Here is a 13,079-nt window from a genome sequence, read left to right as displayed (position 1 = left end):
CCAGTTCTTAACTGGATGTTCAAGGGCAAAGGTTCATCACCGCATCATGCCACAGATGCAACCTGGTCTAAATGGATGGCTTTGATAACCCAACGAGCACGAATGGGTAATCTTGACCGACCTGGTCTGGTGGAGGTGATCACCAACTGTCGGGAAGGCACAGACTGTTCCAAACCTCCAGAGGAGAAAATAACTCGTGCTGAGGAAGCTCCTCCCTATGGTGATCTCTCTGATCAGGAAAAGAACTATGCTTTGTTTACAGATGGTTCCTGTCGTCTTGTTGGGAACAAGCGAATATGGAAGTCAGCAGTTTGGAGTCCAACCAGGAGAGTTACCGAAATGAAAGATGGAGGAGGAGAATCCAGTCCTTTCGCTGAGGTAAAAGCTGTCCAACTTGCTCTTGATGTGGCTGAACATGAGAATTGGCCTATCCTTTACCTCTACACCGACTCGTGGATGGTAGCCAATGCTCTATGGGGTTGGCTAAAGGACTGGAAGAAGAATGGTTGGCAGAGGAAAGGAAAGCCTATTTGGTGTGCTGATCTATGGCAGGACATTGATGCACGGCTGGAGAAAATTCCAGTGAAGGTGCGGCACGTAGATGCACACATGCCTAAGAGCAGAGCTACTGAGGAACATCAACATAACCAGCAGGCAGACCAAGCTGCTAAGATTGCTCAAGTTGATACCAACTCTGATCTTGACATTGACCTTGATTGGAAACACCGAGGTGAACTGTTCTTAGCTCGGTGGGCCCATGACTCATCTGGACATCAAGGCAGAGATGGAACATACCGATGGGCTCGTGATAGGTCAATTGACTTGTCCATGGACGCTATCACCCAAGTCATCTATGACTGTGACATTTCTGCTGCTATTAAGCAGGCTAAGCGAATCAAGCCCTTATGGTATGGTGAGAGATGGTCAAAGTACAGGTATGGTGAAGCCTGGCAGATTGACTACATCACTTTACCTCGATCATGTTCTGGCAAGCAGTATGTGCTAACGATGGTAGAGGCCAGCACTGGATGGTTGGAAACCTATCCAGTTCCACATGCTACTGCACGTAACACCATTGTTGGTTTGGAGAGATAGATCTTGTGGAGACATGGAACTCCAGAAAGAATCGAGTCAGACAATGGCACTCATTTCAAGAACAATCTTGTGAAAAACTGGGCCAAAGAGCATGGTATTGAATGGATCTATCACATACCCTACTATGCACCAGCTTCAGGGAAGATTGAACGCTACAATGGTTTGTTGAAAACCACCCTAAAAGCCATGGGGGGTGGAACTCTGAAAAACTGGGACAAACATTTAGCACAAGCTACCTGGTTGGTAAATAGTAGAGGTTCAGTAAACAGAGCAGGACCTGCACAATCAGATTTGGTCCAAACAGTAGACGGTGATAAAGTTCCTGTTGTACGTGAGAAGAATCTGTTAGGGAAAACTGTTTGGGTATTTTCACCTTCGGGCGAAGGGAAACCTGTCCGAGGGGTGGTTTCTGCTGAAGGTCCTGGTCATACATATTGGGTAATGCAGGAGAATGGTGAAATCCAGTGTATTCCACAGAGAAATCTAACCTTAGCTGAGAGAGTTTAAATTCAAGCTGTTAGGAGTTTTCTGTTCTAGGTAACATCGGTGCCCAACACTGAGAGACTCTACAATAGAATCTACAGTACGTGAGCACGAACCCAACATCACCTGGGAGTCCCTGTTCTGAGCTTTTGAATCACCTACATCTGATTGAAGTGTGAACTGAACTTGTATATATTGTTTTAGTGTAAATATTGGTTTAGATTAGATTGGATAATTCTCAGCGATACTCTGAGCGAAGTAGACAAGGGGTGGATTGTGCTAGTTTGAAGCAAGCTAGAATGTTTTGGTAAAAGAACTAGATAACAGGCAGTGAAATGAAAACAATTGATGTCAACTTCTCTCACAGTCTCACTGAGAACTCTGGGAAGAAGAAAGACTTTTTCTCCATTTTGTCTCTCACTCTTGCTTTTGCCTTAGACCTGGTCACATCTCATTAACCTTGCTCCTACTAACCCTGCTCCCTAACCTCTTGGCTGCACCTCTTTTCTTCCTGAGAACTGGGGTAAGGTTGAGAGGGCCGGGGGGAGGTGTTGGGGTGGTTTGAGAGCCCTTCCTGGGGACTCAGGTTTCTGGGAGGGGAGTTGTGCTTTTGTATTGTTTATCCTTTGTATATTTCTGTATATAATTGTATATAACTGTATATATTGTAAATAGCTGCTTGTAAATTCTGCTAGCTGTAAATAAATTGCTTCATCTATATTCCCAGGGTCCGTCTGAGTTTGCTGGGGCAAATACAAAAGTGTGGAGGGGCGGGGTAACCCCCAAACTATCACATGAGAACATCAAGGTTTCTGAGAATTATGGAGTGAATTCAGAACAATGCGAGTCTGAGGAGGAATAGCGGACAACAGATGCATCTGCAAATCTACAACTGCCACACAGAACCAACAAAGACGTGGCACATATGTGCTGTCCTGTGACTGTGATGTTCGTCTGGACTTTTGGGTTTTTGAACGTTTGACTTACTGTCACTTGCAGAACAGGTTTTTGGGATTGCTAGCTGAACTTGGGTCGTTAGCTTGCCAGACTACTGCCACTAGCAAAAAGGCTCTAACAGATGTATTCTCTTTTAACTTTAGCATTATCAATTTGCACCTGTGTTATTCATGCCTGTGGCAAACGCAGCCTATGCGAGATCAGACCTGCTCAAAAGAAAAAAAGGGGGTATTGTGGGAGAATTCTCCTGCTAGCAGGACATGAGCTGGTAAACATGAGAACTCGTGCTGGGAGGTGTCCTTGAGCCACTGCTAGCTCAGGAAGCTCAGTTGTAAACAGTGAGCAGCCCACACACTCCTGCAGGGGGTTGAGCCTGCCAGCCCCCTGGGGCAGACACCGCAGGTTGTTTTGACACAGGGCAACCTATCTTCATCTTACACATAACTCTGAGCCAATCTGTACTGCCCACTTGTGCCAGCCCCAGGCTGATTGTGCACGCCTTTTTCTGAGTACTATTTAAAGCATTGCACTGTCCTAATACAGCTGTACTGCATTGCTAGCTGCTGAGTCGAGTCGTCAGTATCCTGATCTCTCCTCCACCAGCTTGCCGCTGATCGCACATTGTCACTGCCATAGAGCAGAATCAGTTTCCAGGCTGCTGTGCTGGATGAATAGTGTATAGACCCCAAACAGCATTAAGCCACGGGGAAAACGCCTCTCTCTGTTTATAGTTTGAATGTTTGCTAGTTATTAATAAGGTACTGTAGATATTTTATCCTAGATTTTTTTCATAACCATGTAGAACTATTTAATATTAATATACAGTGGTTGGGGGTGGCAGAGTTCATAATATTGACTTTAATAAATGTCCTGGAGTCCTGTACCCCTAAATGCCTCTCCTGCCCGGACTTTGGGGGGAAAGGGGAAAAGCCACCTGGTTTCCCTCCCCCCTCGCCTGCCCTGCAGCCGTGAAGGGGGGGAGGACTGCCCCGTGAAGGGGGGACTGCCCTGTGAGTTCCCGCGCTGGAGCCAGGCTGGGATTGGCCATGCGCTTTCGCGCCTAAGGTGTGGTAACTCTGCCCTTTGTCTAGCGAAGGTTATAAGTATTGGGGGTCTTCCCGCCTTTGGGGTTCCCGCTTTGGATTTTGCCCGTGCCTGGACGTATATGTCTGCCTGAGCTCACACACTCTCCTGTGCCTGGACTGCAGAGACCTTCAGGAATTCGCTTTCCTACTGACACCTTTGTGTGCCTAACGACCCTTAACGACCCTTAACGATTCACCTGCAGCTGCTGGAGGAGGAACACAGACCGCAAGAGTCAGCCTGAGTGAGTTATTTGGCTTAGCTTAATTTAGTAAGAAACCGCTATTAATTAATAGCTGAGGCCTTTTCCAACTTCTGACTTCCAATATAGTCAGATTATTGATGATATCATGGTAGATTAATTCTCATGCAACTGAATCTGCTTATCAAACTAAATTAATCTTTGTATATATAGTTGTATATATACATTCCAGTAGACTCTGTTATCCCAGACCTCTGCCTGGCTGGAGACAGGGCACTTCTAATGCACCTGAGCTGCTGGCAGAACCACACCTTGGGTGAGAGGATTGCCTGTGGGACAGATCCTCTTCTGGAGGAATTATTTTCAGTGTTTGCACCCCTGCAGAGCAGAGGTGCAGGATCCTATTCCTTTACCTGCTGTCCACACTGCTGGACTGCCCTGGGCATGTCCACTCGTGCCCAGGGCATGGCTGGCTCTGGGACGGGAGTGCACATTGCTGGCTCATGTTTAGCTTTTCATACACCAGCACCCCAAGACCGTCTCTGTGGGGCTGCCCTCCCTGCTGTAGATGATTCAGGTCATTCACATGAGAATTGTCATTCCCCTCCACTCAGCCCTAGTGTGGCCACAACAAGAGTGTGAGTCTCTCTGTGGGGCTTCCTGTTGGAGAAAAGTGGGGAGGAGTGGAAAGGGTCTAGAGGAGCTCTGCCAAAATGGGATTTGGAGCCTCATGCACAGGTCCTGTCCGGGGAGACTAGAAATGAGGAAAAGGAAATGTCCCTGCAAGGGCAGTGCTGTGGTGCAAGAGGGCACTCAGAGGGAAATTGGCCTGGCCCATGACTTTCTCTTTCAGGAACAGGCAGGAAGGATGAAGGGAGATCAGTGAAAGTGGTGAGATATTGAGGTGAACTTGAAGAGAGGATTCAGAGTCTTCAAAGCATGAGGTGTAGGTATGGGACACTGTAGAGTGATGTGGACAACTGAGGTCAGTGGCAAAGCTGAAAGCCCTCAACAGAGATGACCTCTTCATCACCATGGCAGTGGCTATTGTCTGCACAACCAAGGCCTACCAGAAGGTGTCCTACATTTCTTCATGAAGACCTCATGAATCACAGAATCATAGAATCAGAATCAACTAGGTCAGAAGAGACCTCCAAGACCATCCAGTGCAACCTAGCACCCAGCCCTATCCACTCAACCAGACCATAGCACTAAGTGCCTCATCCAGGCTTTGCTCGAACACCTCCAGGGATGGCAACTCCACCACCTCCCTGGGCAGCCCATTCCAATGCCAATCACTCTCTCTGCCTGTGGTGAGGCAGATCTCACGGAGAAGGGCTGAACTCAATATGCAAGGACACCGCACAATCCGATGTGGATCAAAAGCGAGTGACAACTTTATTTAGTAGCCGCGCGCTTATATGTGTTACAGATAATATATGCATACATGTAAGAAGCTAAATGGATGAATCTCTAAATACCCCATTTGCATGGTGCACCTACTTGCTACATGCAGCTGCAAGCAGTAAACTACTTATCTTATTCAGAGTTAGCTGTATCCTGCTCTGCTTGAGTTGTCTGCTGACTCCTCAAGGACAGTGCGTCCCTAGCTAGTTATATTACATGCTGCCTTTGTTTCTTCAGTGCTGCCTTTGTTTCAGTGTGGCCTAGCACAGCCTTAATTTAGTTCCATATACTCATCCTGCTTGCCCACCTCTAAGTCATGTCCATTTTCCTTTAGCCATTCTGCAACATCTGCCAACAACTTCCTCCTAACATCCAGCCTAGACCTCTCCTGGCACAACTTGAGACCATGTCCCCTTGTTCTATTGCTGGTTGCCCAACCCTCACTTGGCTACTGCCTCCTTTCAGGTAGTTGTAGACAGCAACGAGGTCTGCCCTGAGCCTCCTCTTCTCCAGGCTGCACACCTCTGTTGGTGGAGCGCTATGGGTACAATGACTCTTTGTTCACCAATATGGTTAGATGGTCATAATCCGCTTTATTTCCGTGATACAGTGACTTATATGCACTCTAGCAAGAGGCTGCTCCACCAAGATTGGTTACAATCAGAGGGTACAGGGTTACTTGTAAGGCATAGATAGGTCAGCATACCATAACAATCTGAGGGTCAGCCCTCCAGACCACCTACTCCAGCCATCTTGGGTATCTAACTCTGCCCACTGCAGCTGCATGTGGGGGGTGCTCACTTGTTTACAGTTTGATTTCCTGGGCTAGCAGTGTCCCAAGGCCGTTTCTCAGCACAGTTGCTCATGTTTATCATTTCTAGCAAGAATTCTCCAACACCCCCCCATCTCCCTCAGCCTCTCCTCACAGGGCTGTGCTCCAGGACCCTCACCAGCTTTGTTGCCTTTCTCTGGACATGTTCCTGTATCTCAACATCTCTCTTGAATTGAGGAGCCCAGAACTGGACACAGTACTCAACGTGTGACCTGACCAGTGTTGAATACAGGGGAAAATAACCTCCCTTGTCCTACTGGCCACTGACGTCCTTGCCCCACCAGCAGTGTCACACCATAGACTTTCTGCTCCAGCCATTGCACATTCTTACATCCACTGCTGCAGGAAGAGCCCTGAGCCATGTGTGAGGGACAGGGTCTTTCACCCTGGGGGCTGGGGGCAAGGGCTTGGCCCTTTGGATTGGTCAAACTCATCCAGGTTTGCTCAGCATCAGAGCAGTCCTGGCATTGTCTTGAGCTCCCTGTTCTCACTCCTGTTTTTCTGTTCTAATGAGGCCCTAGGAGCCTTTGTCAGTGATGGTTCTCAGTGGGACCCATTAAGGCTCCAGCAAACTTGGCAGTTCACATCTGGCTTCCTGAGAGATTTCTTCAGCTTCTCTCAGTCTCTGAGGCTCAAGGAGCAGACATGAAAGCCACTAGAACTGTCATTAAAATGTCTTGGTCTGCTCCAGTGCTGCTAAGCTGTGCCAGGTTCCTGGGCTGGAGTGAGCTGCTGGCAAGCAGGCAGCACTGCAGAGACAGCTCTGGCCAGGAGCAGCAACTTTGCACAGCACAGCAGGGCTGAGGGCACTGCCAGGGCATCTCAGGGGAATGAGAAAGGCAGAAGGAGCTTCAAGGTGGACAGGACTGGGAGGTGACTGAGAGCTCACTGGAGGAAAAGTCACTGCAGTCCCTGACATGGTGATTCTGTGGGTGCAGGACACCGCAGCTCTAGTTCCTGAAGGCATCTCCATCTCAGCAGCTGATGTTTACCTGAAGGGCTCCTGGAGTGTGCACACAGAAGGATGACAAAAGCCCTTCAGTACCATCATGTGAGCAGCAGTGAGCAGAGCTGGGTAAGGAGAAGGCTTCACACCAACTCCTCTGCCTTTTATCTTCCCTTCACTGTCTCTGCAGCACTGCAGTGCTGTTTCCTGTTCCTCCACCTATCCATAGGACTCTTGTTCTCTGGTACTGGTCACTTTCTGCTCTAACACCAGAGGTCTCTTCATGGCAGTTCTGTGTCTCTGCTGCATTTGAAGTTGTGTTGGTGCAGAGGGTTTGGGCTGAGCTGGAGTTCATTCTCCTCAAAACATCTTTCAGGTGCTGTGCTCTGCAGTGCTGTAGCTGAGTGTTGATCACACAGCAGTGTTTTGGCTGTTGCTGAGCTGAGCACCCAGGCTGTGCTTTTCCAGCAGTTCCCTGCCCTGAGAGTCTGAGAGGACACAGCTGAGCAGCTGACCCAGACTGGTCCAAGAGCTGTTCCATGCTGTATAAAGTCAGCTCACATATAAGAACAAAGTGAAAGAAGGAAGATTGGGAAGATTCGTCCATGGCCTCTGTCCTCCAGAGGAACTGCCAAGAGCAGAGAACTCTGCTCCCTGAGGCTGAACATCACCTGCTCATGGGCAGCAGAGGCTCATCTCTCTCTCTGCTTTTGCTTCCCTGTGCTCTGTTGCTTTGCTTATTGTCATTTGCTTATCACTGCTTTTGTTGCATTTTCCCCGTTTGAGAAGGGGAGTGACAGAGTGGCTGTGATGGGCATTTGGCTGCTAGCCAGGGCCTGTGGTGGGTTGAGAAATTACCCCCCAAATAAAATTACAATCACCAGGCTACCTCAGAAGGCTTGAAAGTGAGATGAAGCTGTGCTTTACAGCAAGCTCATTCAGAAGCATATATATTGAAAATGTATTTCCATCTGTTTACAATTCTATCATTAGTCACAACTCAGAACTAACAGAGGAATCCAATCCTCCCTCTCTGGACAAGGGAAGCACAGAAAGGGCCAATGCCACCTTCTTCTCTCCCCTCAGATAGGAAACCAGTGAGGCCTCAACTGTTACTAGCAAAAGGTTGGCACACAGTGTGGATGAGTCGGAGAGGCAAAGGAACAGTGACAGAGCCAGAGCCCAAGAGCCAAGAGAGCAAATTTGTTTATACATTGCTGTTTTGTCCTCCTGGCAAACCAATGAGTGACACAGAGTTACCGTCATGACTGTTCCATCTACTGCTCTGGTTTATTTACACTCTGCACTGAACATTGGGGAAAGTTCCAAATTCTCTTCCTGGAATCTTCCAGTCAGCCTAAAACTACTACAGGGCCAAACCACCACAGATGAACTCTGTCACTGGTTGGTAGTGATGGGAATGAACTGATTCATTCCTCATGCATCTCAAGTAGGTAGGTAGTGATGAGCCTGAGAGAAGTGTCCTCTAACTTATCATTGTCCTTTCCTCATTGGACAGGTTTCTGTGCCCAGAGAGAAAAAATGTCCAACAGCAGCTCCATCACCCACTTCCTCCTCCTGCCATTTGCAGACACGTGGCAGCTGCAGCTCCTGCACTTCTGCCTCTTCCTGGTCATCTACCTGGCTGCCCTCCTGGGCAACAGCCTCATCATCACCACCATAGCCTGGCACCACCACCTGCACACCCCCATGTACTTCTTCCTCATGAACCTTTCTCTCCTAGACCTTGGAGCCATCTCCACCACTGTGCCCAAATCTACAGTCAATTCCCTCAGGAACACCAGGGACATCTCCTATGCAGCATGCATTGCTCAGGTGTTTCTTGTTCTCTTTTTGCTTTCAGCAGAGTATTTTCTCCTCACCATCATGGCCTATGACCGCTACGTTGCCATCTGCAGACCTCTGCACTATGGCACCCTCCTGGGAAGCAGAGCTTGTGCCCACCTGGCAGCAGCTGCCTGGGCCTCTGCAGGTCTCTATGCTCTGCTGCACACAGCCAATACATTTTCCCTGCCCCTCTGCCAGGGCAATGCTGTGCACCAGTTCTTCTGTGAGATCCCCCAGCTCCTCAAGCTCTCCTGCTCCAGAACCTACCTCAGGGAGGTTTGGCTCATTGTGGTCAGTGCCTGTTTATTCTTTGGCTGCTTCGTGTTCATTGTGGTGTCCTATGTGCAGATCTTCAGGGCAGTACTGAGGATGCCCTCTGAGCAGGGACGTCACAAAGCCTTTGCCACCTGCCTCCCTCACCTGGCTGTGGTCTCCTTGTTTATCAGCACTGTCATCTTTGCCTACCTGAAGCCCCCTTCCATCTCCTCCAAGTCGCTGGATCTGGTGCTTGCAGTTCTGTACTCAGTGGTGCCTCCAGCAGTGAACCCTCTCATCTACAGCCTGAGGAACCAGGAGCTGAAGGCTGCCCTGAGCAAGCTGCTCACTGGATGCTTTCAGAAGCAATAAATTGTTTCTCTTCTCCTGCAGAGCAGCTCTGATGTCTCTCAGTGCACTCTGCCTTCTGCATTCTTTTGGTGGTGGTGGTGGATTTCCACTTTACAATACTGTGATGCCCTTCCCAATCCTCTCTTTGCTTTGTTTTCTGGCCAAGAGTTTGTGTAAGAGTTTCTGTGCTCTGCTTCTGTTTAAATAAAATAAAAGGACTTTCAGTAACAGTTTTCCCTGAGACCTTCCTGCAGGGCTCTGTGGAGGTTCAGGGACACTTCTGCTGTCTAGAGGTCCAGAAGGAGAAAGTGGTGCAGAGCAGCACCAGTGCTGCCAGAGAGAACCAACTGTTGGTCTTCATAGACTCTTTTCTTTCCACCTCCACACTCTCCTGATCCCTTGTCTGGGTCTAAGACTCGGAGGCTTGGTCACAGTTTTGCAGTGTGGCAGTCTGTGATCACAGGCAGGGGCAGGTCATGTTCCCGTGGACCTGGCCTGCACAAGAGCAGTTCCACAGAGGCAGGTGATCTGCCTGGGGCAGTACCTGAGGGCTTAGGCCTTCTTCCAAAGTTTCTCTCAAGAGTATGCCAAATAAATTGTGCCACAGATGAAAAGAGCAGAGAACAGCTACAGTGTGTGAGTGTGCAGGGCAGTGTCCCCACACAGCCAGGCCTCCTGCAGGAGACCTGAAAAGCCAGCAGAGAAGGCTCTGGTTTGTGCCTGTGTCCACTGCACACCCTGGGGAAGCTGTCCCAGGGCAATCATTCTGGACGAGCTCCTCACAACCACCACTTCCAGCACCGACTCCCCATGGCATGGAGAGGTTCTTTGTCCCTCCATGGGGGCAAAAGGCAGCAGGTCAGCAGTGCCTGTTTGCACTGTGCAGATGAGATGTAAGCAGATGAAGTGAAGTGAACCATCTTGGTGGTCTCCTCTGGACTGGCTCCAACAGTTCCATGTCCTTGTTCTGGGGGCTCCAGAACTGCACACAGTGCATCCTCCACTAGATCAGGTTGCCCACAGCCCTTTCCAGCCTCAGCCTGAATATCTCCAGGAATGGGTCCCCAACCACCTCCCTGGGCAGCCTGTGCCAGTCTTGCACCACCCTCATACTACAGAGCCTGTTCCTAACATCCAAACTCAGTCTACTCTGCTCCAGTTTTCAGGCATTGCCCTCGGCCTGTCCCTGCAGGCCTTTGCACAGTCTCTCTCCAGCCTTCATGTAGCCCCCTTCAGGTCCTGGAATGTTGCTATTTGGTCTCCCCAGGGCCTACTCTTCTCCAGGCTGAACAACCTCAGCTCCCTCAGCCTGTCCTTGTAGAACAGCTGCTCCAACCCCTTGATCACTTTTGTGGCCCCCTCTAGACCCTCTCCATCAGGTCTATGTCCTTGCTGTGTTGAGGGCCCCAGACCCAGATGCAGCACTCCAGGTGAGGACTCACCAGAGCAAAGTTGCAGATCTGCTGCCAATGCACCCTTTGGTGCAGCCCAGGCTGCTGTTGGCCTTCTGTGCTGCAGACTCACACTGCCTGCTCATGTCCCTCAGCTTCTTGTCCCTCAGCACCCTCAAGTCCTTTTCCTCAGGCCTGCTTTCTATTGCCTCTAGCCCGAGGCTGTATTGACAGGGAGGATTGTTGTGGCCCAGCTGCATGACCCTGCACTTGCTCCTTTTGAATCTCATAAGATTCCCCTGGATGCAGCTCTGCAGCTTGGCCAGGTGCCTCTGGATGCTCTCCTGTCTCTCTGGCCTGTCATACATAGAGTTTTGTGACAACATAGAGCAGGGTCTGTGATACGGAGTGGGCTGCATGAGGTCATAGACAGCTTGTGTGACATCTTAGCTTGAGGCCATGGAGCAGGTTGTGTGAGATCATGGAGAGGATGGTGTGATGTCATGGAGAGAGCTCTGTGATGTGATGGAGAGGGCTGTGTGCCATAGAGTGGGATGCATGATGTCATAGAGTAGGCTGTGTGTGACATCACAGGGAGGGCTGTGTGACACCTAAGAATGCTGCTGAGCCCATCCTGGTCTCTCCAATCAACAGAACTCTCAGCACAGGTTTACATCCCTGCAACTAGACTGAGCTGCTCCCCATGTCTGGTCATGGCCTGCCCAGGACAGTTGGCAGGGCTGCAGGGCTGCAGTTCCCCTGTCCTGAGTGCTCAAGGAGACCCCTGACTGCATCCCAGGAGCAGCAGCAGGAGAATTCGGTCCCATGGATGCTGACATTTTAGCCAACCAGGATCTTGTTTGCTTAACAAGAAGTCCTTGACACAGCCCAGGACACCCATGGCAGCCTTCTCTGTGGGCACTGGGAAGCACTCAGTGGCTGATATGTGAGGGCTTGCCTCAGGGGAAAGAATCAGTGACAAAGACACCAACTCTTTGGGAACCCTTCAAGTGTGACCCAATGTCTCGGTTCTAATTTAAATTCCCAGAGACTCAGATAAATTTGATAGAACCAATAACAATTTTATAGAGTGCCCTTCCCTCTTCCCCTTTCTTTCCCAAAAGAAAGGAATTAGATGTGGAGAGAGAAAAGGTAAGCACACCCAAATAAATGAACCTCACTCGATCTGGAGGTTAAAAGGAAAAGTTTAACAATAACTTAAAAAGGGTATCTGAGGTAGGAAAGTTACAAAGGTACAGGGAAGGGAAAAGCAAATACAAAAGGTATAAATACAACCCAGTTGTGATGGTGATGGCTTTGTCTTTTACACACACCAGGCCTTGTTTTCCTCATTAACAATGTGCCACTTATCTATCCTTGCCCAGATAAGCTAACCTGCAGCTATGGGAGCCAAGGTCAAGGTGCTCCATTTGCTTGTTATTATCCTTCTCACATTGGACTCCCACAATTCCCCTTTTTGTTTTAAAATGAAGGCAGCATTTCTCATAGAATCATAGAATCAACCAGGTTGGAAGAGACCTCCAAGATCAGCCAGTCCAACCTAGCACCCAGCCCTAGCCAGTCAACTAGACCATGGCACTAAGTGCCTCATCCAGTCTTTTCTTGAAGACCTTCAGGGACGGTGCCTCCACCACCTCCCTGGGCAGCCCATTCCAATGCCAATCACTCTCTCTGGCAAGAACTTCCTCCTAACATCCAGCCTATACTTCCCCTGACACAACTTGAGACTGTGTCCCCTTGTTCTGTTGCTGGTTGCCTGGGAGAAGAGACCAACCCCCACCTGGCTATAATGTCCCTTCAGGTAGTTGTACACAGCAATGAGGTCACCTCTGAGCCTCCTCTTCTCCAGGCTGCACACCCCCAGCTCCCTCAGCCTCTCCTCATAGGGTTTATGTTCCACGCCTCTCACCAGCTTTTGTTGCCCTTCTCTGGACACCTTCCAGCACCTCAACATCTCTCTTGAATTGAGGGGCCCAGAACTGGACACATCACTCAAGGTGTGGCCTGACCAGTGCTGAGTACAGGGCAAGAATAACCTCCCTTGTCCTACTGGCGACAATGTTCCTGATGCAGGCCAGGATGCCATTGGCTCTCTTGGCCACCTGGGCGCACTGCTGGCTCATCTTCAGCGTACTGTCTATCAGTACCCCCAGATCCCTTTCCTCTTGGCTGCTCTCCAGCCACTCAGTCCCCAGCCTGTAGCTCTGC

The 13,079-nt window shown here is 49.6% G+C and overlaps 1 protein-coding gene across 1 annotated transcript; it reads left to right on the top strand.

Moving 5' to 3' along the window:
• The first annotated feature begins 8,547 nt into the window (after window positions 1-8,547).
• On the top strand, window positions 8,548-9,633 carry LOC135174197 (olfactory receptor 14A16-like). The gene has a single exon (XM_064141430.1). It carries the CDS (start codon window positions 8,548-8,550, stop codon window positions 9,478-9,480), a length of 933 nt encoding a protein of 310 aa, XP_063997500.1. The 3' UTR covers window positions 9,481-9,633.
• The last annotated feature ends 3,446 nt before the right edge of the window (window positions 9,634-13,079 follow it).

The sequence above is a fragment of the Pogoniulus pusillus genome, unplaced genomic scaffold, assembly GCF_015220805.1.
Source record: "Pogoniulus pusillus isolate bPogPus1 unplaced genomic scaffold, bPogPus1.pri scaffold_50_arrow_ctg1, whole genome shotgun sequence".
Classification (NCBI taxonomy): Eukaryota; Metazoa; Chordata; class Aves; order Piciformes; family Lybiidae; genus Pogoniulus; species Pogoniulus pusillus.
Note: the sequence above shows the minus strand (reverse complement) of the source record. Positions and strands in the feature narration are given on the sequence as shown.

What these genes read in the sequence shown, in the direction of transcription:
- LOC135174197 (XM_064141430.1), top strand. Translation starts at nt 8,548, where the DNA reads ATGTCCAACAGCAGCTCCATCACCCACTTCCTCCTCCTGCCATTTGCA.